This window comes from Hippocampus guttulatus, chromosome 14 (genome assembly GCF_054856545.1).
Source record: "Hippocampus guttulatus isolate MCC_2025c chromosome 14, RoL_Hgut_1.0, whole genome shotgun sequence".
NCBI classification, from domain to species: Eukaryota; Metazoa; Chordata; class Actinopteri; order Syngnathiformes; family Syngnathidae; genus Hippocampus; species Hippocampus guttulatus.
The window spans coordinates 10,151,377-10,176,767 of NC_141274.1; the positions used below are offsets into that span (position 1 = coordinate 10,151,377).

Below are 25,391 nucleotides of genomic sequence, written 5' to 3' on the forward strand. Positions count from 1 at the left end.
CGGGAGGAAATTCTCTTGTCCAAATAGCTTCATCTTCGGAAGTCATGGCCGCCCATCAGCTGCGCGTTTAGCTGTACGTTTGGTCAATGTGTTACGATAACTTTCTGTTTTCTGTTTCTTCTTTCATTAATTGGCCGATTCCGTTTGATTCAAATTGCAAACTAATGTTAGAAGGGGGACTGCGATGGGCTTGAATCGCGCACCTTTCCGCCACGTCTGCAGGGGCGGTTCTGGATCAATTTCACTGAGGGGGCCGGGCTGGGGCCAGGGGTTTTGATGGGGGGGCACATTCAACCCAGGGCTAAAAAGACAGATTTGAAATCTTATTTGACTTTTTATTTCTTCAGACTTTGAAATTGTAGTCATAACATTACAGTGATGAGAAAAAAACAGTATTAGGAGGGCTAAAATGTCTGCAAGCGTAACAATACGCCGTGTCCATCTGTTGAGAATATTCAAGCCAGTGGATGATATGGTACCAGCCCGCCGGGGACAAACATTGCAAATACACTGAAACTAGATGTTTTACATGCATATAATTATCCAAATTTTAAAAGGCAATGTCTTATATATTGATCCTGTTAAATAAAAATTAAAATAAAAAGGGAGACTAAAAAAGTTACACACAGACACACGCACACACACACACACACGCACACACACGCACACACGCAAATAGCACTCGTGTCGTGGTAATTTCCTTCTCTGCGGACTGCTTCTCATTTTCCCGCTCATTTTTAAATGGCGCAGCGCACTAAAGGGTTTGACTAGAATGTTAAATCACGCACTTTGGTTCCACCTTTCACGTCGGCGACTCGGCACGACTGCGTAATCTGCGCTCGGAGGGGGGGCCACAGGGGGGGCCAGAATCGGTGCTACAGGGGCACTGGCCCCCGCTGCCCCCCCCCCCCCCCCCAGAACCGCCACTGCACGTCTGATGGAGTCAATTTGCTCAAAGCTCGCTGGTCTGTCTTTGTGCAACTCGGTCCCAAATGGGCCGTGGCCCGGTACCGGTCCGCGGACCGTGGTTGTAGTTTATGTTTCAGTTTTCTCCATGTCCATGCTGCCCCTGTTTTTCCCTCCCACCGTATTCTCGTCCAAGATCTGTCTTTACCGCTTTCTATTGTCTTTTTCGTAGTGTCAAGATCGGTCGAACCTGCAAAGAGGAACACGCCTATTTTCACAAAGTCAGCAATCGAAAGGACAAATGTCTGTTTTCAAATATAGGGTGTAAAAGTAAAAAGTGGCCATAAAAGGAAACTGCAAAAACCTGAAAAATCATTTTAGGTACAGTAAGATTAACGTACATTGTTACATCACACTACAGTCAGCTCACGCTTTGGCACTTTTCCTTGCCACAGTGGCCAGTGTTCCAATGGGCCTGTCGTACGCGCACGCGCGCGGTGGGTCCTGCAGAGCCAGGGCGCCCTCAAGTGGATGTTTGCAAACTCCTGCGACGCGTACGGGAGGAGGGATCTGTGATTTCGGTTGGGGCTGGACCGGGACAGGAGAGCGAACGGACGGCTCTTCTGCGGAAAGTCAACGCGTGTCCAGGACTTTATGTGTCCAGGACTTTATTTCCCGTTTCTCCCCTCTTTTTTTTGTCTGTGTTCCCCCTGAACTGAAATGAGGGAATAATCCACACTGGACCAGCGGTGCACAAGTTTTGAAGTTGGAAATATTTCGGGTAAGTGGTACTTTTTGAATGCACAACAACGTGCGTTCCTATTTCTACTCATTTGCCCTTTTCTCCATCTGTGTCACTCTTGTTTTTAGATGTATAAAATTGAACGGAATTGTGGCAGAACAAAAATTGGTTTATGCAACTTAATTGAATTTCACAGAATCTAAAACTCTTTGTTTCGTCTCAATTATCACTTCATATACGTTTGCGAGGTTTTACAGGTTGAGTTAAAAAAGCGTCACTTTTCCGGTTTGTGCATAGAGTGGGAACGAACATCTGCAGGAGCGACTTCTCCGCATCTTTTTATTTTTTTGTCCGCTAGAGGGAGACACAATTAGTCGGTCGTCAGAAATGCAAAGGCCCAAAACGAGGCGTGAAACGTGATTCTTAACGAAATTGTATTTAGTTGAATGTGGGGGTTCGATTGAAGGAATTATTTTTTTAAATTCATTCTTTAACGTGGTTACCCTCACCATTCTGAGGCTCAGCTTACGAAATCTCAACTGCGGCCTCGCGATGTGGAGTTTGCATGTTCCACCGAGTACTCTTCCTTCACCCCACATACCAATAGCATGCACGCTAAGTTAATTCAAGACTCCAATTTGTCCAATGTTGTGAATTTGGGTGTGAATGGCTGTTTGTCTACTGAGTGTGCCCCGCCATTGACGGGTAACCAGTCCAGGGTGGTGACCCTGACTCTCACCAAAAATTCTCATGGAATTGTCTCCGACTCACCCAGGACCCAAATGAGGCCAAGTGGTAGGCGTAGACATGGATGGATGGCTGTCATGATGGGCAGGCATCTTGCCAAAATTGACCTCACGTTCTCTAGATTGAAACCACAGAGTACAGCAGTACTTTACAGTATTTTTACCCCCAACCAGTGGATTCGTAGAGCTGATCCAGTCAGGCCTGTCAGGCACAGGTGTCAAACCAAAGGCCCGCCTGCCAGATTCGGTGTGTCGCAGGACTCTATGTTGCCCACTAGAGCAAATGGACAGTATTTCTCTATTTCTGCTTTGTCTTTCTTGAATTGCTTGAATTGAAATGCTCTTTTTCCATTGGCAGAATATCGGAACCACAATTAACTTTCAATTGCTCTCATATAAAAGAAATACATTCAACTTGAATGTATGTTGTTTCTCTTGAGAAATCACTCATCTTAACTCCCTTACCACCATCTTTTGTTGTTACCTCGAGGCTGGCGGCACCTCCAGTTTGAGCTCGTTCACACGATTTTCCATGAGATGTTATTTCAAGTTTTAACCACTAGAGGGTGCCACCGCTAACAGACATATAACTCCATCCATAGAGAGGCAAGCGATCAAGATTTTGCAAGACGTGCGCCGCTCGGTTGCCGTGACATGTCAGTTATCTGGTGGGTCAAAGGACTTTCCAGGGGGGTCGAAAGCATTGAAAATTTTGAGTTATTCCCGAAAAGTGTCGCAGTGCCCAAATTTCTTTCCATCACCCTCTTGCTTGCTTTGACGACACAGTAACAGACATGTTCTCCTTATAGGATCATAACAAAGTAAATAAATGTATATACTATCGACGTTGAAGGTGAACAAGTGGTATTTCCAATATGCCTCACAGTTGAGAGTTTCAGGGTTCAGCTCTTCCCGTGAGGAGATTGCATGTCCTCCCCATGCTTGCGTGTGTGTGTGTTTTTTTTCTACGAGTAACTGTCTCTCACATTCCCTAGACAAGCATGTGAGGTTCACTGAAACTGAAATTTTCCATCGGTGTGAATGTGAGTGGTTGTTTATCTATATGTACCCGATATGATTGACTGGTGACCAGTCTGGGGTGTATCACATGTCATGTCACACATGGCCCTAAGGAGGACAACATTAATGGATAATTTTATGTTATAATCAATGTGTCAACATGACAAACTCATCTTTTTATGGACTTGTTCTGCCACTGATTGGCATTCACGAAGAAAAGGGGTACCTCAAGGCGTTGTGCACTTGGCCCAAAGTATAAAAAAGGTTTTTGTCTACCATCAAAACTCACTTTAATCAGTGTCTAATTTTAACATTTCTTCTTTGCGTTTGGTTAACAATCTTGATTTGCTCGGCTCATGGGTGTATGTGTGTGTGTGTGTGTGTGTGTGTGTGTGTGTGTGTGTGTGCGTGTGTGTGTGTGTGTTTTTCTCTTATACAACAGAACGGACAAGAAGATGGAGGGGTTAAAGGTCATTGCCCTGTGCCTTATTTTTGGTGCCCTGAGTAACGGCCAGATACCTGAATGCAGCAGTAAGTGGATGTTTATCGAAACCTTCAGCAGCTACACTTGCATGCTTTGCGATTGGAAAAAGTCCCATTGTGAAATGTCTTCCCTGCATTCAACCAGCACATTAGCAGCATAGCTTGAACCTCGTCGTGCCCTTGTACTTTTGCTCCAGAAAAGAGAGACTGTCCTATCGATGTGTACTTCACCATTGACACGTCTGAGACCATCGCCCTGCAGGAGACTCCCCCGGGATCACTCGTGGAGAGCATTAAGGTTCATTTTTACTGACAACTCAACTTTAGAAAGTGGATCGTTGTCTCCCACTGACCTTTTTACATGCAAATGATGTCCAGTGGGTTCCACCTCAACACTGCGTTTCCAAATTGATTTTTTTTTGTTGTTGTTGTGCCGCGTCTTTCTATCGTAGCTTTTCAGTGAGCAATTTGCAGATCGTTTGGAAGCGGCCGAACTTCGAGGTGCTGTGCGAATCAACTGGAATATCGGTGGACTGCACTTCTCCCAGAGACAGCAAGTGTTCAGCCGCATTGGATCCAAGAGTGATTTCATCTCTGTAAGTCACACGCCGTGATTTGTGTCATCATGATGAAAGTTCAAGTACTTACTGTCATTTGCTTTGGGTTTTCCATCCAGCCGCAGGGGCGGATGAAGACATCTTAATGGTCACTAGAGGGGTTTAAAACGGCTTCCTTTGGAAAAAGCACTGTTAGCTCACACTTCCCGCCCGTATTAAAAAAGAAAAAAACCCCCAACATCTTTAAAACCGGTTCTGAACTCCTGTCTGGATGCCAGTGTTATATTGAGCAGATGTGAGGATTAGCTAAAACGGGGGTCGTTCAACTTCAGCTGACATGGCCGTGTTCTTTTCAGGACACCGATTATTTGTTGAAAGACGCGTTGTCTTTTCCATGCATGTCATTAATCCACCGCATTTAAATTTGATAGGCTCTATTGTCTGACTGTTGTTCAAAGTTCTACAACACCATCGCCTTAAATGGCATGACACAAGTTTCCATTGGACTTGAGTACGCAATTTCTTTGCCTTTGAACTCAGGCACTAAAATGTTCTCCATGACCAGGAAAAAGGATTTCATATTAACATAGCCAAAACCACAGGATAAACGGGCAAAATCATATTTTAGCAAACATGCGACAGTCGGGCTTTTGCTGACTTTGATGGGAACGGCGGAATCAGGCTCGAATTTGGCTCGATTATCGGTATGCGTCCACGCCACCGAACCGAGTAGTTTTCATTCAAAACCCGAGAAATCATTTCATCCAGAAACAAGTTTGGTGTCGGACATGAAAATACGAAACAAATCCAAAACGATCATCGGCGCTAAGACCTTTGCCGGTTTTCCAGGGTGTCAGGGGAATTCGTTACCTGGGAAAAGGCACCTACACGGACTGCGCCCTCACCAACATGACCATGGAAATGCTGCGCTCACCCTCATACCCCAACGCCCTGAGATTCGCCGTGGTCATCACCGATGGTCACGTGACCGGAAACCCCTGCGGGGGTATCAAAGTGGCGGCGGAAAGGGCGCGCGACGAGGGCATCCGTATTTTTGTGGTGGCGGCATCCAGGAACGTTGACGAGACCGGACTGAGGGAGATCGCCAACGCTCCGGCGTCGGTCTACAGGAGGGACTTCTTGGCTGTTGATCTGAGCTCTGGAAGAGCCGTCATCCAGACGGACACCATCGACCGCATCATTCAGACCATGGTGACTAAAACTCAAAGCGACAAATGCAGGCGCGCATAGGCTCAACTAATAACACCTTGTTTCTTCTGTCTTTTCACAGAAACATCAATCATTTGTTGAGGTAATGCCAAAAGGATGAATGAGAACGACTCTCCGGAATGCACATTGCCAATTTGATTTTTGATGATTGTTGATTCGTCTCTTGATCGCCTACAGTGCTACAAAGTGTCTTGCCTGGAGACAGCCGGGCCACCAGGTCCAAAAGGCCACCGAGGACAGAAAGTGAGATTTGCATACACACGCTGCTTGTTGTTGTCCAACTTTTCCACTTTCATCTTCATTAACCCCGCCTCCTTTTTCACCGTAGGGTGCTAAAGGAGACAATGGTGATCCAGGTCCAAAAGGACTGAGGGGGCGTCCAGGCGACCCAGGTATCGAAGGACCCATCGGTCAGCCTGGTATCAAAGTAAGACGCAATCGTCCGTCCGCATTGACAACGTGAGATTGTGGATTTTGCGGTATCTCTGATTTTCTGTTTTTTTTTTTTTTTTTTTTACCTTTGTAAAGGGAGAGCCCGGACTGAAAGGCGAGAAGGTGAGGCTTTCGTCTTTCCCTGTCACACGTCGCTGAGCATAGAAGGATCATGCCGAGTGACCATTAATGGCTTGTTTGTTGTCTACAGGGAGAGCTGGGAGCTCAAGGGAAAAAGGTAAGACTTTCTTCTTTGGGATGATCAAGATGAATTATCCCTCAACCATTCTGGGCTCTGATCGTGTGTTAATCTTGTTTTTGTCGTCAGGGTGTGGCTGGAATCGCAGGACGTAACGGAACAGACGGACAGAAGGTGAGAATAAAAAGATACCTGCGGGGCGGCACGGCGGTCGAGTGGTTAGCCTCACAGTGCAGAGATGCGGGGTTCGATTCCGGCTCCGGCCTTCCTGTGTGGAACTTGATGTTCTCCCCGTGCCTGCGCCGGTTTTCTCCGGATACTCCGATTTCCGCCCACATTCCAAAAACTTGCACGACAGGTTGACCGGGCACTCCAAATTGTCCCTTAGTGTGAGTGTGAGCGCGAATGGTTGTTCGTCTCTGGGTGCCCTGCGATTGGCTGGCAACCGGTTCAGGGTGCCCCCCCCCCCCCGCCTACTGCCCGAAGACGGCTGGGATCGGCTCCAGCACGCCCGTCACCCTCGCGAGGATAAGCCGATTATATACCTTTGGATTGTCCATCGCAAATGGAAAAAAAACCCCAACAGTTAGCAACAGTCTACCCAAAGAACCCTTAATGACTGTGTTTGATCCACTTGTGATTTTCTTACAGGGTAAAATTGGACGGATAGGCGCTCCCGGCTGCAAAGGAGATCCAGGAGACAGAGTACGATGACCTTATCAGTGAAGCCTTCAACAGGTGCTCTGAGCTGTTAAAAAATACGTTTCGTCCCCGTAGGGTTCCGACGGTCACCCGGGAGATGTCGGTGAACGTGGTTTTGCCGGAACTCCCGGAGACAAGGTAAACACACGGAACTCCGATCAAATCAAAGGGATCATCCGTAATACTTGTCGGGATGCCTGTAGGGAGATCCCGGACGTCCCGGAAGATCTGGTCCTTCTGGCATTTCTGGTGAAGGCGGACCAAAGGTAATGAGGATGATCAAGACTCACGTCAGTGACGAAAGCACTTTGAAAGATGCTCAACAACTGTGGCGCGTTGTTCGCAGGGAGAAAGGGGAAGTCCCGGATCGCCCGGCCTGCCTGGACTGAAAGGATCTGGTGTAAGATTCCCAAATATCACCCCCCCCCCCAAAAAAAAATCTCTGATTGTTTCACCTTTACTCATCTGTGCGTTGGTTTTTTTTAGGGCACTCCAGGACTTCCTGGATCAAGAGGAGAGCCTGTAAGGCCAAACAATCCAATCGTTATTGGGGGGGTTTTCTCTCCGTTTTTGAGTTGGTTAGGATTTTGCACTTTTTTGGTGTGTTCTAGGGGAGGCGAGGAGACTATGGGCCAAAGGGTGCTCAAGGACCAGATGGAGTCAGGGGGGACAAGGTATGACTTAGTGGGCGTTCACAACAGCACCCTTGGAATCTGTTTGAATCCAACTCAGGTTCAATTTTCCCCCTCGGTGCACTTTTGTTTCTTCGGGCATAAGCGCTTGAATATTTCAAACGAATTCTGGCACAAGTCGAGATGTGGTGAGAAAGCTCCAACCTCCATCCAATCCTTGCGTTGACAGAAAAAATGATCTTGTTTTCATCGGGTGAAGGAGGACCGTTTCCCCCTTCAAGCGCACTCGGTCATTGATTGTTGTATTACACGAAAAAAAAGGAATTGATTCGTTATTGTTTACTAATTCATTGTGTTTTTTGTTATACATTACTTGACTCGTAACGTACCGTCCTTTATATTCAGGGTGAAATGGGATCAGAGGGCTTGAGGGGTCTTGCGGGCGAATCAGGAAACAAAGGCGCAAAGGTAAGAAGACCTTCTCAAATGGTTTTCACACGGGAGCCATTCAGTTCAATGGCGTTTGGCCCGTTATCGATCATCTTTCGTCTCAACAGGGGGACAATGGCCTTCCAGGCCCCAGAGGACCACCGGGCACACCAGGAGAGCCTGGACGCAATGTACGTCACATGATCTATTGGGGAATATCGGCCAAAGCTGTCCTTTTCGACATCCGCTGGAGTTTGTTTTCATCGTAGGGTACGCGAGGTGACTTTGGCGATGCTGGACCGAGAGGTGACCCGGGACAAGTTGGGCCAAAGGTGGATGTCGCTCCGTCTTCAATCGCATATGATGACGCGTGAATAAGTGTTTTCATTGTTTCTTTCACGTCGATTCAGGGAGACCCCGGAAGACCGGGCTTCAGTTATCCTGGACCAAGAGGATCCTCGGTACCAAAATCTGTCACAAGTGGATATTTGCATGTGAGCGGCGCCACGACATTTCACTGCTTTTCCGTAGGGCGAGAGAGGAGAGAAGGGAAATCGTGGACCTCGTGGCAGCAGAGGAGACTGCGGGTCCAAGGGTGATCCCGGAAATAAAGGGCCCTCGGGAGAGCCCGTAAGTTTCCCTTTTGGGTGGCGTGGAGTCTTTGTATCGTGGCGTCGTACGCGCGGTCACGATTTCTTTTTCAAAAGGGTGAACCGGGACCTCAGGGTGAGCCTGGACCCAGAGGACCTCGAGGTGACTCTGGGCGTGATGTAAGTCAACCAAAACCGCAGCAAAGTCATTTGGAGGCCCCATCTGATGACACCTTCAAATCATCATTTCTTTTTTTTTTTTTCTAAAGGGAGATTCTGGTCCCGAGGGAGACCCCGGCCTCACTGTAAGTCTCTCGTTTGATCACATCAATTCAAATGCGGAAGACGGTACGTAACGATCGCTTCTTTCTGCAGGAATGTGATGTCATGAATTACATCAGGGAAACATGCGGCTGCTGCGGTGAGCCTCCGGCGCCATCCATCATCTCATTCGAATCCTCCGAGCCAACGTCTCATCCTTATCGTTTATCGTCTTTCCGTTTGCAGATTGTGAAAAACGATGTGGCGCTCTGGACATTGTGTTTGTGATTGACAGCTCCGAGTCAGTTGGCCTGACCAACTTCACTTTGGAGAAAAACTTTGTCATCAACACCATCAACCGATTGGGATCGCTGGCCAAAGACCCCGAGTCAGAAACAGGTCATCCTGGGTCAGCTCAAGCTTCCGATCCGTCCCGCAACTTGTCTCTCGCAACTTGATTTTGTTTCCAGGCACAAGAGTGGGAGTCGTTCAGTACAGTCACAGTGGAACTTTCCAGGCCATCCGCCTCGACGATCCCAAAATTGATTCACTCTCCGCTTTCAAGGTCTCGCCCAAATTTGGACGGTTGCTGCATTTTAACATTTTCATCACTATATAGAAGATGGCAGTCTATAGATTGCATTTGTATTGTAGGATGGAGATAGGCAATATTCTGTGTTTTATTGCTCTTTCCTTGGAAAATTGTATTGTCGATTTTATTCGGGGGTTTTTTTGTCCTGAACAATCGGGAGTCACGCAGATATTTATTTTAGTGACTATGTTGCTGTTACATCACAAAATAAGTTCCATTTCCATGGGCATCAACGGTAACCTTGTATAGTGGCACAACACACACACACAAACACACATGAAAAAAATACAACAAAACACATTGGTGGAGTTGACTGAAGAGTGGAGTCACATGGTGTCATCCATGACTTGGCTGTTTTTTATTTTACATTTAGTGAATTCATCCATACTTATTTGCCCAGACTACAAACAAGTTGCATAACTGACTTCAGGATTGCCACCTAAACGCTATCCGCAAAATGTCGCCTGACCGGATCGTAACCGAAATTCGACTTGAACTGACAACCGGCCTCTGCTTGCCGGTTGCCGTCATATTCAGGATGCAGTGAAGCGCATGGAGTGGATCGCCGGAGGAACGTGGACTCCGTCTGCTCTGAAGTACGCCTACGACAATCTGATCAGGGACAGCCGCAGAGCCAAAGCCAACGTCACCGTGGTGGTGATCACCGACGGACGTTTCGACCCCAGAGATGATGACTCCTTGCTCACCTACCTCTGCAGGTGCCCCACACTAGAAATGTGTTTGGAGATATCGGCATTGACGTCAACGCACGGAAATGGAGCTAACGGTTTATTGTGGGGGGGCGCGGGGGCAGCGATCCCAGTGTGGACGTGAGCGCCATCGGAATTGGGGACATGTTCGACCAGATTGAGGAGAATGAAATTCTGAAGAGCATAGCCTGCCAGAGGGATGGAAGGGTGCTGGGCATGAGGCGCTTTGCCGACCTGGTGGCTGAGGAGTTCATTGACAAGATCGAGACCGTCCTCTGCCCAGGTACGCGTGCGCGTCAACGGGGCGCAAGAGCTTTCAAAAGTCCATCCTCGCTAATTGCGCGTACGTCTTTTGTTTCAGATCCTGTTGTTGTATGCCCCGACCTCCCGTGCAAGTCAGGTGAGCTTTTTTGAAGCTTTTGTAAAACGGGCGACATTTGTCTGACGCTCGCATTCCACGCATCTGTCTTTTTGCTTCTTTGTCTTTGATTGAGCTGACTCCACATGAGCCCGTACCACCAATTACATTTCACAGCATGGCATAGTTCGTATGTATGAAGCAAACAAACTTTAGAACAACAATATGTTAAAAAAAAAACACATGCAACAATAGGATGGTTACCATCCTATTGGTTTCAAAATTTGAACTTAAAGGCAAGTAAAAAGAAGTTTCCCAACCTTTTTCAACCCATGTCCCAAACAACCATTTTACCCTGACTATCTGCAACCGAACAAAAAACACACACACGCTTGACATTTCAACGACTTGATGGACTAAAATTCCTTGAGAAAACAGTGTTATGAAATTTGACGTTTGCTGATACTCGATGACACTCGATGATGTTGGAAATTGAGCACGCGAGATGAAACTCGGTGCGCCTTCAGCATCTTATTTTCTGCGTGGTGTTCGTGGGACCCCGCCCACAATGTTGTTCCGCCCCCTTGTTGCAGGAGGGCGCTTCACTCCGTGGCGAGGCCCTCCCGCGTGGAGGCCTCTGGCCGAGGAAGGCGCCCCCTCATTGGTCCCCACCTCTTTGGAGGGTGTGGCCGGCCTTCTGAATCAACTGGGCAAGGAACAATATGGTGTCGGCGTGGCAACCATGGCGTACACCGCCCAACGAGCAAAACTGGCCAAGGGAGCAGACAGGCAGGAGTGGACCCGGCTGTTCATCGACTCCTTCAAATATGTCTATGGAGACATAATGGGAGACCCCGAGAAAGCGATAGGGCTCTGCTAATGCTAATATGCTAACCCTGCTACCTCATGAATCTGCTTCATGCTGGGCTTTGAGATCTTAACAACACTGCACCTTTTAATCCAGATACGTGCAATATCCCACGTGGTCTAATGTGAGAGAGTCACATCGACGTTATGCTGGTCTTTTAGCGGGATGACTTTTGTGTCAAGCTTCCCAAAAGCAAAACAAAGTTTTCTTTCTTCATGAAGTACCTCGCCTCGGACTTCAATTATGACGCATCGTGGATTCCGTTCCATTTGGTGGAAGAAAGTTCTATCGCGCCATTCAGGCTTGTGCCGAGGAAGGTGGCTTCGTGACGATGCCGTGTTTCCATAGTGAATCACTGGCTTGCGGAAATACTCCAATGACTTCATATTATTTGGCGTTTTGCGCACGTCCATGGTTGCAACCTTTCATTTTGGGTTTTCCTCTGCGAATGATCCGCCCCGATCCTCCACAAAGATCATATTACACATATCATGTCGTGTATGAATCAGAAGATGTATGATGTTGTTTTGATTAATTTAATTTGGGGTGTCATGATGGTGCCTTCATCTTTTTTTAACAGAGTTAGAACCACTTATGGTTTTTATATGCGCATGGTTTTTTTGCATGTGGCTTGGCTTGTAGTCCAATAACAAAGACAGTCGGTGACAGGCTTTCATCGCGGCTCTTTTTGACATAGTGGCTCAGTGACTGCAACTTGCAAATGTGAATTTTGTATAGAACCGGATGTATTGATGATGTTATATACTGAAACCAAATAAATTTGAGTAGAGAGCAAAAACGGTGGTTTCCTGGTAACGACTTTACAACACCTGAAATCAAGTGCTCGCCGGACACGATAGCTGACGTTTAAGACCTAACGTGTTTGTACGTGTGCGTTCCAGAGCCCGCCGTGGCCAGCTGCGTGCAGCGGCCGGTCGACGTGGTGTTCCTCTTGGACGGCTCCGAGAGGATGGGACTGGAGAACCACCGCCGGGCCAAGGAGTTCATCGAAAACACGGCTCGTCGCCTCACCCTGGCGAACGGCCCGTCAGATGAGAGGAACGCCCGTTTTGCGTTGGTGCAGTACGGCAGCCCCACAGAACAGCGCCTCGAGTTTCCACTCACGCACAACTTGACGGTGATCTCGGATTCGCTGGCGAGAGTCACCTACATGGACTCTTCCTCGGCTCTGGGCAACGCAATCATCCACGCTGTCAACAATGTGGTTTATCGAGCGGGCGCGCAGGTAAACGGAACGCACGCACGCGCTGGCTTTGAAGGAACAGTCTGCTATACAGCAGCCGACGCGTTCATGGCCCTCGTGTACCTCACGTCTCGGCCGTAACCTCTGAGAATATTGGCGGTTAGGTCACGACAGTGGCTGGAGTCCAGAATGCTGGCAAATTGCCCCCTTAAACCCACCAGACAAGATATTCGCATGTGAAGCCAAACCAAGCATGAAATAGATTGCAACTCATCTTGGCTTGAACATACTTTAGGTTATCCGACATCAATCATCAGGTTGTGGGGTAGGACTTGATGGGCATATGTCTAAGATGAACGTAAACAACCACAAGCCAGTACAAAAGTAGAAGTGACAACACCGGAGAGCAAGAGCGCGTCGGTTCATATTAAACATGACGAGTGGCATTTCGAGTGGCCTCTTCTGACTGTCAATTGGAGAGCAGCCATATTCATTTTCTCCGTTTCACAGTCGAAGCATCTCTCAGCTTTAGCTGTAATTTTGATTTGCTGTTTGGGTGGAGCGTGTATAAGTCAGTGGTCAGTGATGTCCATGATTATGGAGGAAGAGTCAATAATCAAGAGTCTTATGCACACGCCGATGGCATCAGTCACCATCGGGAGTAACTGGAGAGTCAGTATCCTGCTCATACTTTGACAGGGGCGAGGACTCCAATTCACAATGTTCGCATTGAGACGCGGCCACTCTACCACCAGAGCAAAACCATCTGTTGCTTGAACAGTGCAGACACAGGCGCATTTTGCCACACCAGGGGAAAAAAACGGATTGCAGAGCCATTTTGACATATTTTCCCCCCCTTCACCTTTAGTTCATTAACCAAACCACATACTGAAGATACCGTGAATGGTCAAAACACACTTGCCCATCGTTGTTGTTCCGACTCCTCTCATCCTCACATCAAAGCAACTCGCCTATAATTTAGAAGAAACAACAACAGCAGCAGCAGCTGTATGCTGTCTGTCTCATCTGTTCTTCTTACATGTAATAAGTAAAAACAGAATGCAAGCCGTTTTGTTTTGTTTTTTCCCGTGGTCGAGCTTACATTTTATCAGGACACGTCATTCCTGTGACTTTAATGAAGGCCTCTCGATTTTTATCATGGGATGATGCGTACAATGCCTGTGGAGTAGAAAATAGTCCCCATTTGAACTTCATCTTGACCATTGCTCGTTTGGGTTGCAGGGCAACCGCTTGGCTCGCCGCAACGCCGAGCTGGCCTTCGTGTTCATCACCGATGGCATTACATCCAGCGAACAGTTGGAGGAGGGCGTGTCCTCAATGAAGCGAGCCGAGGGCGTTCCCACGGTCATCGCCTTGGGAAGTGACACGGATGAGGAGGTGCTGCGGAAAGTGGCGCTAGGTGACATGTCGTCCATCTTCAGAGGCGACGACTACGCCGTGTTGAACAAACCGTCTTTCTTTGAGCGTTTCCTCCGCTGGATGTGCTAGTCAGGAACTGCGACGCTCCACGCCATAGAATTAGAATTCGTAGAATGAAAGAAGGCGCAGTCCTTCAAGGTACTCGTGAACACAAAAGCACCAATCCAACCTCTATGAGCATGATCGTTACCGAATGTAAAAGCACTGATGCAGCTTGATATCCCACTGGTATGCGTGGAGATTGTTTCACTCCCCCTACAAAAAAAAAGAACATTTAAGTTCGGCCGATTATCTGTCACTAGTTTGTTCTATTCATTCTAAATCTATGGTCAGCTGTCTAACCTAAAAACACTCATCAAAGATTTGTATGATATGCATTTTTGTATGAAGCTAATGGTAGGCTTTGTTTTGAGGTTTTTCTTTTTCTCACTCACAGTTATCACAAAGTCAGTATTTTAACGTGAAAGGTGCTAAAGTAGAGAAAAGGACAAAGCCATTTGTAGTTCTGAGGACTTTTTTTTTTACATGATTATAATAAACTGTACAATAGTTTGCCAGGGGAATACAAAAAAATCTGTCATATCCCACATGAGTGCCACAGGATCAACCACACGCTGATACAAATCCAAAAACAGCCACATCTGTAAACATGAAATTCAAATAAAGTCATGTGGCAACTCCCACTGTGTCTTTTGTGTTTTAAAACGCACGTCTCGCTCATTTTGGCACCCATGGTATTGAGGTCAAGGAAGTTACTTTTTCCCCGTATTCACGGTGCAGTAATTACAATTGTTGCCTTCCTTGAGCCCATCCCTTCGCAGATGTGGGCAGCAAGGCCTTGGGACCGAATCTGTATCTTGTCTTGTTTATTTCAGTTTGGAAAAATCCCAAAACAGCACTACATGGATGATTTGTTTTGTCACTTTGTTTATGGACCTATTTCTTTCAATAGTACTTTATGGACATATGAACAGCACAAGGGGCACAACATACCATTATAAATACAAGCACAAGTAAATCAAACATTGAAATTGAACTTTTTATTTTGTTTTCTCTCTTTCTCTCTTTCTCTCTCTCTCTCTCTCTCTCTCTCTCTCTCTCTCTCTCTCTCTCTCTCTCTCTGTCCTTCTCTCCCTCTCTTATATCGTATACTGTACCTTATATAGTAGATCTTGTATATCTACACGTATACACACTAACCATAGAGCGATATCCAGCACAAGACAAGTACTGAGACTGAGCCATTAATGAACACTCTTCCTAAGCCGCTGTCGATTGAGGCTAGGCTTCATACGAGGATATGTCTCATTATTTCATTTTGAATTGAGACGTAGCCTTCGACTCCTTCCGTCAAAATATTCCGCAGCTTTTTTTCCCCCGACTGCTTGTTTGACTGGTAAGGTTGAAGTCCGCTGCTTGTGTGGAGTGAGACAGTCGTTGCACAGACGTTCTATTAGACTTTTCAAGGTGGGTCAAACTGATCGTGAAGTACACTAATATGATTTGGGTGTGGGCGCCCGAGTCTGTGGTGGTTGTGTGCGCGTTTGTTAACCTAAAAAAACATGTGGACAAGTGTTTTCATTCCTCTTAGTTCGCATCAATTCTGCATAATAAAGGGCCAGTCCACAAATGTAATTTAACGTATCTAATCCGTAGTTTTATTTTGGGCCAGTGTGTGATCTCAAATCAGTCATGCATTAGAATTTAATTGCATTGTGTCTTGGGGTCTTCAGTGCTGTCACTATGGATGGGGAGCCCCTCTCAGCCCTGTGTACGCCTGCTCTGGTGGTCGATGTGGACAAAGTGAAGAAAAATGCTCAGAGGATGATTGAACGCTGTGAGAAGCTCGGAGTGCAGCTTCGCCCTCACACGAAGACCCACAAAACTCTGTACGAACCCACACACATACACAGATGAACTCAATTATAGACACTTTCCCCTTGACACTCGAACGGCGACAGCTCAGCCCTTTGACTTTTTTACCTTTTAAATCTAAACGGCCGGATTAGTTTTGGACTGATATCCTAACCCAGGTGTCAACAGCCCAGCAATTTGCATTTTCTCATTTCCATGACCAAAGACTTCAACATTATGTTTCCATAAACATATTTATTGAGCTTAAATGCATTGTGTGTTCTTCTCTATCACGTTATCAACATGTTTGTACAAATCTGTGTTTGTATGTTTCATAGCAGGAATTTCGAAGTGCACAACCTCTTCCTCAAAAAAAAAAAAACCAAGACTTTTTTTGAAGAGACATGATCAAAATCATATTGAACAACTGACAATGGAGCACAACAGTTTGTAAGGCAGCATATTTTGTTTATTAAAATACAGAAAGATACCAACAATGTTGGTTTTGCATTAGTATGACTGAGCAGCTCAGTCACGTACGCTCGGATGCTGACTTGTGTGTGTGTGTGTGTGTGTTTGCTCCCCTCTAGTGAGTGTGCTGACATCATGACAGGCGGTTCACGACGGTGCATTGTGGTTTCCACCCTGGCAGAGGCCTGTTTTTATGCTGACCACGGATTTGATGACATCCTCTATGCTTATTCTCTTCCTTTTGATAAGGTTCTTCCTCTTCTCTCAACCAGCCACTTGATATTACAGATCACGTAGCAGAATGATCTATATTGCAGGGATGCCCCCCCCCCCTCCATCATTAAAGTTGCCCATCCCTGATCTATTACAAACAACCAAACATGAGCTCTCGAAGAAAATCTGCAATATATAAACAGAGACAATGCTTGTATGTGCGAACAAATTATGTAATTGTGTTTATGTACATAGGCACCCTTAACAGGGTTGGTCAAATTTAAATGTGTAAGTGTATGTTACATCAAAATAATCAGTCCATTTGTGAGAACTAAATCTGGTAAAGTCGCAGCATACACAAGCAAGTAGTATGTGATTAGATTTTATTTATTTATTTTTGGCTATGCACATACCAATTCTGCACTTTTTTTTTTCCTAGGTGGAGCGTTGTGCCATCTTGTCAGAGAGACTGGAACTCTTTCAAGTTTTACTGGACCATCCTGATGCTCTGGAGCAGCTCAAAAAGAGACCGTTGAGAGACGGGCGACTGTGGCATGTCTGGATGAAACTGGACTGCGGCAACGGTAGAGGTAAGAAAGCGAAAATGCCAGGATGGGGCAGACGGTACTGCATTTATAACTGCTGCTGATCGCATTGATTCTTTCGTCAAAGCCGGCATCCTGCACTCGGAACCCGAAGCGCTCAGACTGGCGCAGGCCATTGCCGAGGCGGCTGGTGTGCAGCTCACGGGAGTGTACGCTCACTGCGGGAACACCTACAACTGCAAAGGAGTCCGGGAAATCCAGGCTGTCGCAAAGGAGACGACCAGCTTCACTCTGCAGTTCATGGAAAAGTGAATCGAGAACACATTTATGGAGTTAAAGCTATGCTCGGCTAACTTGACGTTCTCATTTTTTTTGGTCATTACTTTTGGACATCGTGCCAGGTCTACAAATTGACTATATTAAATGTATTTGATATTATGTCTGAAACTAGTCTTTATTTTCTGTCAGGTTAAAGGCTGTTGGCATCACCTGCAAGTCCAGCATTGGCTCCACACCCTCCTGTAGTCACCCAATCCAGGACATGGCAAAGCTTAGTGAGGTGCATCCAGGAAATTTTGTCTTCTATGGTGGGCGCTTGTACAAAAGATGTTGCACCCGCAATATGCGTGACTGCCCACTCTGAAATCTTGTGCCTGTGCTTGTTTCTAGATGTGCAGCAGTCTCTCATTGGCTCATGCGGAGTTGAAGAGGTGGCTGTGCGGGTTTTGACAAGAGTCATAGGTCACTGCCCTCACAGGAACCAGCTACTGATTGACTGTGGATGGACTGGGTTAAGGTACATCCTACATCCGGGCTTAAATTCATACACAGGCTTGGATTGGACCCAAATCTAGGCTCTCCAAATGGAAACAATAATTAGATTTAAATGTAGATGGAATGAAAACATTTAAATATCCATGACTCAGATTTTGGATGAATACGATTTTGAGGTCGTCCGAGACAAAATGGGAACGCACTACTTAGTGGCAACCAGCTGTGGCGCTGCAGTCTGCATTCTTGCTTCCATTTTTTTTTTCGGGGGGGAGGGGCAATTTGGTCGGCTGGCCATAGTTTGTATTGTATCAAAATACAGTTGTGAAAGTATTTAAGTGTAGATTCACGTTTCTGCTTTTTGTTTCGATCCCTACTTTTGCCTATCACACAAGTTTGGATGGGGCTGGGAAACTTCCAACAGGATACGCCGTGATTGAAGGCCACCCCAATCTCAAGTAATTGCCGAGATATATATATCAAATGAATCTCTGATTTACCAATTGCAAACTTGAATGTGGGTGACAATCAATGTTTTCACGCAGGCTATTGTCCATGACTCAGGAGCATGGAAGAGTGGAACCTATCTCGGGGAAACTCGATTACAGCATGTACCCGCTGGGCTCTCTGCTCACGCTGATTCCTTACCACGTTAGTGTCCTAGTGTCCTGTTTAATCTCTTTGTCAATTTTCCTCCTGTTTGACTCTCCGTTTTTTTTTTTGCAGTCATGTGCGACGGCAATGATGCATCCTGTGTATCATGTACACTCGGAGGGCATTCTTGTGGGCAAGTGGATACCAACACGTGGATGGTGAAAAGATGGAAATGATGGACTGAATTCAGCTTGCAGCAAAATTGAGTCCAATCCATTGATTTTTTTTTTCTCAGTGCAAACACTATGCAAGTCAATAAATGTAGCAATTTGTGTGAATTTAAGCTGCTGTTTTTCATTGTGCCAATTTACCAAAACAATAAATGCTTACTCTCAATAATATACAAATATTATTGAGAGTAAGCGTTTATTTTTACTTTTGTATTTAAGTAGGTCGCTGATGGTGTAGTGCCACACTCGCCAGCCTTGTGTGCGGGCAGCGTGGAATTGGTTTCCACTCAGTGACGGTGTGCATGTGGGTGTGAATGGTTGTTCGTCTCTCTGTGTTCTGTGCGACTGACTGGCGACCAGTTCAGAGTGTAGTCTGCCTTGTGTCCATCAGCTGGGATCGGCTCCAGCAGCTGCCCGCGAGCGACACTGTTCAGGAAAAGCAGTGTAGAAAAAAAGAGGGATGGATTTAATAGTGTATGGTCCGCAGACCTGAGGCAGGTGCGGAGGAGGTAAGGTGGTGCAAGGCCATTTGAAGTCAAAAGCTAAAGTAGAAATACTATAACATAAAACTAAAAGTTGAAACAGGCTGTATGCAAGGGTACAAGTTTTGTTCTAATATGTTGATTCTATTTAATCTTTAAAATATTGTTATTTTGATTTGCTTTTAATTTGTGATTCTTTCACATACCACGAGAGAGCCTGTGTACTACTAGCCACACTTTGAAAAACACAAATTATACACTCTCACGTAACGCCAGTACCACATAAGTGAAGTGTTTCTGTGTTTTTTTTTCGTAGATTTGTTTTTTTACGTTTGTAAGTGTGTTCTTATTAAGTTTGAAGTTTGAATGTTACTATTTCCATGTAATCATGAATGCAGCACACCGAGATGCATTCTGGGACATGCTGTTTAACTAGAATACAGATTCTCATTGGTCAAAATCGGAACTTTGACCTGTCACGTGATTTAAAACTTCAGCGTGATGGCGCGGAAACCTGTCATAGCACACGGTTTTTATCAATTTTGACCGGTAGAGTCATTATCATTCAGTTACTCCTGCCGAAGAAGTCTTCCGATTTTTGCTCGTTTATGTCCATCGAGTTTCACCGTTTGCACGTCTCTGTGTGTTGTGCTGTAACGTAATCGATCAATCTTCTGCAAGCCATGAGTGTGTTGGAGGTGAAGTTCATTGGGGATGGAGATGTTCTGGAGCACATCGTGGACAAACAGGAGGGTAAGTTTGAGACGTTATGCAAAGGTCCATTTCTGTCTCTGCATGACGGTCTGACTCCGAGTTCTGTGTTGACGTTTTAAAGAGGTGCAAAGCGGTTCTGGCACCGTTCAGAAGATGGTCACCTTTAAGAGCCCGATGGGACGGCGATCCAGAGACGATCCAGAAGTGAAGGAGGGGGATGAACGTGGCCTCCTTGATGAGCTGAACTATGTTCAAGCTCTTTGTGCAGGAAACACAGAAGGTAAGGGGATACGACACTTCGTGACAATTTAGAATGGTAAATAACAATTCTAAACGCATTTATCCATTTTTTTGCAATGTGGCTTAGCCTTTTCGGGGTAACTTGGTAGAATCTATGCCAGCTGACTTTGGCTCCTCACAGTTGTTTTTTGGCTGAATGGGTGCAGTGGTTGGTTTCTTTGGTACCCTTTTCTTAAAATGTGTGTTTTTCTTGTTCAAGATGACGAAGATATGTCCAGAGTTGGAGGATCGTCCATTTTCACTTTTCAGAAAAACAAACGAAGCCATTGCATGGCCCAGACTGGTGAGTCCATTAATCCTCCTCGATCACGGTTTTGCTTGCATAATCTTCGAAAGTCACACAAGTAATATTTGTGTTGCATAGCAAGTCTTGTTTGCAAATATTACTGTGTTTAGCTTAGACGATTAACTTTTCTGTTACATTCAGTGCTCAAAGATTTTAAAATACTACCTTGTCCTGCATGTCGTTCGAAATCCCCAAATTAATAGGATGCCTCACTCACCCGAATATTTCCACATTGAACCTACTTATGCTTCCTCCATCCATCCCTTTATTGTCAAATGGTACTCCCCATTAACATCATATATGGTGTTTGTTATACATAGCAAATGAATTGGCCCGAACCCCAGGGAAAAGTGTGAGCTTCAGCACCACTCCCAGCGTCGAGCCCTCAACCCCCACTCGGGCAGGGCGCAGTAAGTTCAGCATCTCCTCGTAACGAGACTCATGATTAGAATTTTTCCACTCGCCCTTCAATGCAGTTTTTCTCTCTGTCCAGCCCAGAGAAATGAAAAACAAACTTCACAGAGGGTGAGTCTTGCTCTCTTTTTTTTTTTTAAACACTGCTCCCAAGTGGAATCATTTTGATCACTTGTTTCTTTTTCTGACAGCACAAAAGGGTGCAGTTTGTCTCCACAACACCACACAGGCTGAGGAAGAGAATGTCAAGTAAGCGTAACAGTTGAAACCGCGAGACCTTGACGTACGAGTGCCCCGAGTCATGGGTTTTACGAGTCACTCAGTCAACAAAGATAATGACATGCAAACACGCCTTCACTCCAAAATTGTTCCCAAAAAATTTCTACCTTTTGTAGATTTTTCTCTTTTGTTGTAAAGCTAAACAAACACTAAAGGGCGATGTATTCAAATTTCACACTTGTAATTTATATCTTTTAACCTTGATGCCATGCTCAGATCCCAGCCTTCGATCAGACAGCGACAGTGAGTTTTCACCCTCCGACTCTGGGGAAGAGGAGGATGGGGATGAAGTCGCGGTGGACGAAGAACAGAAAGTCAAGAAAGACAACATAGGGAACAAGACCCCAAGAACGCCTCGCAAAGCTTTATCGGCAGCACTCTACAAGACCCCCGCCAAAAAGGGCAAGGGCACGCCTGAACCCGTCAACCAGCCTACCATGGTTGAGGACTATTTTGAGGCCCACGGCAGCTCAAAAGTCTTAACGTCGGACCGCACACTCGAGCGTTTACACACACCTAAATTGGACAGGGTACATCCATATCGGCCATGTTAACGCTCGCCTCTGGCGCTGTCCAAATATCCCCAATATGTCGCTTGCTTTACAGGAGACGCTGACCCAGCTTTTAGAAGGAGAACCTTCCCGCTACCTTCGAGAGATCCAGAACCTCCACGACAAACACAAAAAGCACTTTAGCAAATGGATGCTGCAGCTACAGTAAGTGAGCGAGCGCCTTTCTCCGGCGGTTCTTGCATCTTGAGCGGAGTATAAGGACAAGTGTGTGTCCAAAAGGTTGGGATTCAGCGTGCTGCTCTACGGTTTGGGCAGCAAGAAAGATCTGCTGGAGGAGTTTCGGTCTTCTCACTTGTCTGAAGAGATGCACCTCGTGATCAACGGGTTCTTCCCTTCCATCACGCTGAAATCGGTGAGTCGACGCTGAGAGAGAAAACTCAAAATCATCTCGGCTGCTGAATTTACCTTGACGCGATTGACATTGTCTTTCAACGAGTGGTCCTTTTACCGCTGCGATTGCAGATTTTGAACACTTTGACATGTGAGGTCCTTGAGCACCAGGGGAGTTTCCGAACGCCGTCCGACCAGATCCAGTACATTGCCCAAACCCTTCGAGACCGTGAGTCCATTAGCCTCGTCTGCTTTCAATTTCAGCAAAATGTTTGCAGGATTTGTTGACGTTTGAAACGGTATCCCTGACGCAGGGCCGCAACTTCACATCTACGTGTTGATCAATAATATTGATGGACCAATGCTGCAAGGAGAAAAGACCCAGAGTGCCTTGGGGCAACTGGCATCCCTCCCCAACATTCACTTGGTGGCTACTATTGACCACATCAACGCTCCTCTTGGTCGGTTGTGAACATTTGGTCAATATTTTTTTTTTTGGAACCTGCTGTCCAGTTGACCGCCGTTTTCTCCATATGCCCAGTGTGGGACCAGTTTCAGCAGAGTCAGTTTAACTGGTTGTGGTGGGAGTGTGTGACATTCAAGCACTACACAGAAGAGACGTCGTATGAAAACTCTTTGCTGGTGCAGCAAACGGGGGCTCTGGCTCTGTCTTCCCTGACGCACGTTCTCCGCAGCTTGACCCCAAATGCACGGTACCTTCCGCGCCTCCGTTGTAGTTCCGTGGAAACCAAGTCTCAAAACTCTTAATGTTTACCTCTTTTTTTTTTTTTTTTTTTTTTTGCAGAGGTATTTTCAAATTGCTGGTGAAATTTCAGCTGGAAAACAAAGACAATCCTTCATATGCAGGTAGGCGCTCATTCCGTGTTTAGAACTTTTTTTTTTTTTTTTTGCATTTTCTGTTAGTGTTTTTTCTTCTTTTTCCGTGCAGGGTTGTCATTCCAAGATTTTTACCAGCGTTGTCGGGAGTCATTCTTGGTGAACTCTGACCTCACTCTGAGGACTCAGCTGACCGAGTTCAGAGACCACAAACTGATACGAACGCGCAAGGTAAAGTCCTGCCGTGTTGTGGAAGCCCCGTTACGTCCAACGCATTCTGACAACACAAACTGTTCACTGAGCAAAGAGAATGATTCGTGTGACTTCAAAAAACAAAACTGGCATCAAATTACATCTTTAGCGACTTTCAAAATGAGAGCTTCCACTGCTTTTCTCCAGCAATTTTCACGGACGGGGCAAACGATTCATGTTTACGGCTATTTATTTAATTCCCCAGGGTGCGGATGGTGTGGAGTACCTGATGGTTGCCGTGAATGCAAGCACATTGTTGGACTACTTGGAGAATGAGGATGCTGACTGAGATGATCGCTGTGAATTGGACTGATTTTCTTTTTCTGGCTGACAAAAAAAATGGGTTGTCTGATATTGAAGTGTATATATGATGTGTGAAAGCAGCATTAAAAAAATGGACAGGCAAATTGCAGGTTATCTCTTTAAATACAGAAATAGGTTAACCTTTCATAAAACATAGATTATTTTCTTCTTGTAAGGCAGGTATTCATGATACAACAAACTCATCTGTTGTTTAGTCGAGCATGAAGTGGGCATATGTGAACGTTGTAAATGCATGCAGTAGTGCAAAAGGGAGGGGCGGGGGCAGGTGTTGTGACCCTGTTTCAAGTCATGAACAGTTAATTGTGAGACTTAGGACTCAATGCATGCAAAAATCATTTCAGTGTTGGATGTCAGCGGATTTCGATGCTTGCGAATCTCGTAACGTTTCTAATGAGTCCAGTGTGAAAGTCCTGAGTCGGTTCTGTGCCTCCATGTGCACGATGCGGAGCTCCTCGTGATCCAAGTCCCTCAGGAGAAGCAGCACTGCATCAAGCGTGTGTGTCTACGAGGACGTGTTTAAGTCAAATGAGAAATATCAAAAGACAACTTTTTCATTAGTCCTGCTGGAAAAAAAAAAAAAAAGAAGAGGCTACCTTTTTCATGGATGATCTGGTTGATTGAGAATGAAGACAGGGGAACTGGTCTCTGGACTGGGGCTTCATCCTCAACTCCTCTCTGACATTACAAATATCAAAAGAGGATTTTTTTTTTCTGGTTTCATGTTGTAGCGAGTGTCATGACACCCAGGGCTTACTTGATTTCCTCCACTTCACGGCTGCGAGAGGTGTTCTCTTTCGCTGTATTAGTAAGTCCGTTGGTAGAAAGCTGTTGCTGAGCTGCGTTTGGTGGTGCACTGATCTCCTTGCCCTCCAAGTGAGCTAATGCAGTCTCATCCTCTGTCACTACTGTACACGCATACAAAACAAAGTTATGTGCAACATCATAATGCTAAAGCTGCTTCCAAAAGGAACATATGTATTGACCTTGGTTGTCCAGCTTCTGAAGACCAGGTAGGCAGCGCAGGACTGTCAGCCGATACTGACGGGAGTTCTCCCCACAACAAGGGTTGTCAGCTAACCACAATACTCGGAGCCGTGTCATCGGACGCAAGTAACAAAGCTCTGAGAGTGAGGCGATCATGTTCCTTCTCAGGTAGAGCTCACACAGAGACAAGCATCCAGCCAGAGGCGCAAGGGATGAGATGCTGTTGGCACTGGACAGGAACACCCATGTTGCATTTGAAGTTATAAATCCACGTGATTTGTAATTGAGAATTAAGTTGTGCTTGCTTTGTCGGGAAAGTTGCCGTAACCAACCTTAGTGTCAGCACTTCAATGTTTGGCATTTGAGATAGAATAGAAACCTGGGGAGAATGGCATAATTCTACCTTTAAGTCAACGTATCATAATTGAGTTACGAAGCAGACAGGCCAAAGGAGTAAAGTTGAGACAGAATGCAGGGTCTGTACTCACATCAGTCAGCTTGCATCCCCTGAAATAATAAAGTTAAGCTCATTTTAACTAAGGTGACAAACATCTGTGGCATGTTTGGTCAAATTTGACCACTCACCAGCAGTTCAGTTTCCTCACGCTCTCCAAGTCGGAGGCCTTTGCCTCCGTGAGAACATGCTTACGTGTTAGCTTCATCATAGACTCGGCCACATATCTTGATGAGTAATACCTCCCATTAACACAGATAGTCTATCAAGGATAAAAGGACGCGTTTGTAAGACAAATATTTCTTGTCGGCAGAAGGGACGCAAACATCCGCGACACAGGAATGCGCATGCGCATATAGTCAGCGTCCTTAGTTACAGAATAAC

The 25,391-nt window shown here is 45.9% G+C and overlaps 4 protein-coding genes across 5 annotated transcripts; 3 read left to right on the forward strand and 1 right to left on the reverse strand.

The window, feature by feature from the left end:
- The first annotated feature begins 1,505 nt into the window (after nucleotides 1-1,505).
- On the forward strand, nucleotides 1,506-14,784 carry col6a2 (collagen, type VI, alpha 2). Of its 2 annotated transcripts, XM_086129338.1 has the most exons (32): nucleotides 1,506-1,687; nucleotides 3,857-3,945; nucleotides 4,095-4,195; nucleotides 4,350-4,493; nucleotides 5,304-5,666; nucleotides 5,746-5,766; nucleotides 5,862-5,927; nucleotides 6,013-6,111; nucleotides 6,213-6,239; nucleotides 6,328-6,354; nucleotides 6,445-6,489; nucleotides 6,967-7,020; nucleotides 7,093-7,155; nucleotides 7,221-7,283; nucleotides 7,364-7,417; nucleotides 7,504-7,539; nucleotides 7,629-7,691; nucleotides 8,055-8,117; nucleotides 8,207-8,269; nucleotides 8,348-8,410; nucleotides 8,489-8,539; nucleotides 8,610-8,708; nucleotides 8,786-8,848; nucleotides 8,938-8,973; nucleotides 9,044-9,089; nucleotides 9,176-9,328; nucleotides 9,400-9,494; nucleotides 10,059-10,240; nucleotides 10,336-10,514; nucleotides 10,593-10,631; nucleotides 12,360-12,703; nucleotides 13,904-14,784. In XM_086129338.1, the coding sequence occupies exons 2-32, from the start codon at nucleotides 3,870-3,872 to the stop codon at nucleotides 14,168-14,170; spliced, it is 3,045 nt and encodes a 1,014-aa protein (XP_085985464.1). In that variant the 5' UTR covers nucleotides 1,506-1,687; nucleotides 3,857-3,869; the 3' UTR covers nucleotides 14,171-14,784. The 2 variants fall into 2 exon arrangements, with proteins under 2 accessions (XP_085985464.1, XP_085985465.1); XM_086129339.1 differs by lacking the exons at nucleotides 12,360-12,703; nucleotides 13,904-14,784 and adding an exon at nucleotides 11,183-12,321.
- A 657-nt stretch (nucleotides 14,785-15,441) lies between these two features.
- LOC147194955 (D-serine dehydratase) lies at nucleotides 15,442-18,892 on the forward strand. Its single transcript, XM_086129654.1, has 10 exons — nucleotides 15,442-15,568; nucleotides 15,835-15,990; nucleotides 16,546-16,675; nucleotides 17,079-17,229; nucleotides 17,312-17,492; nucleotides 17,653-17,771; nucleotides 17,854-17,980; nucleotides 18,351-18,413; nucleotides 18,501-18,606; nucleotides 18,682-18,892. Exons 2-10 carry the CDS (start codon nucleotides 15,845-15,847, stop codon nucleotides 18,769-18,771), a joined length of 1,113 nt encoding a protein of 370 aa, XP_085985780.1. The 5' UTR covers nucleotides 15,442-15,568; nucleotides 15,835-15,844; the 3' UTR covers nucleotides 18,772-18,892.
- A 122-nt stretch (nucleotides 18,893-19,014) lies between these two features.
- On the forward strand, nucleotides 19,015-23,652 carry orc2 (origin recognition complex, subunit 2). Its single transcript, XM_086129653.1, has 15 exons — nucleotides 19,015-20,014; nucleotides 20,097-20,255; nucleotides 20,475-20,558; nucleotides 20,882-20,971; nucleotides 21,055-21,086; nucleotides 21,167-21,224; nucleotides 21,471-21,784; nucleotides 21,861-21,970; nucleotides 22,046-22,178; nucleotides 22,289-22,385; nucleotides 22,471-22,617; nucleotides 22,698-22,869; nucleotides 22,962-23,023; nucleotides 23,106-23,224; nucleotides 23,451-23,652. The coding sequence occupies exons 1-15, from the start codon at nucleotides 19,945-19,947 to the stop codon at nucleotides 23,532-23,534; spliced, it is 1,731 nt and encodes a 576-aa protein (XP_085985779.1). The 5' UTR covers nucleotides 19,015-19,944; the 3' UTR covers nucleotides 23,535-23,652.
- cfap410 (cilia and flagella associated protein 410) lies at nucleotides 23,653-25,348 on the reverse strand. The gene is made up of 7 exons (XM_086129655.1): nucleotides 25,139-25,348; nucleotides 25,042-25,060; nucleotides 24,886-24,932; nucleotides 24,553-24,782; nucleotides 24,324-24,474; nucleotides 24,163-24,244; nucleotides 23,653-24,071 (listed from the first exon to the last, which is right to left on the reverse strand). The coding sequence occupies exons 1-7, from the start codon at nucleotides 25,216-25,218 to the stop codon at nucleotides 23,907-23,909; spliced, it is 774 nt and encodes a 257-aa protein (XP_085985781.1). The 5' UTR covers nucleotides 25,219-25,348; the 3' UTR covers nucleotides 23,653-23,906.
- Between the last annotated feature and the right edge of the window lie 43 nt (nucleotides 25,349-25,391).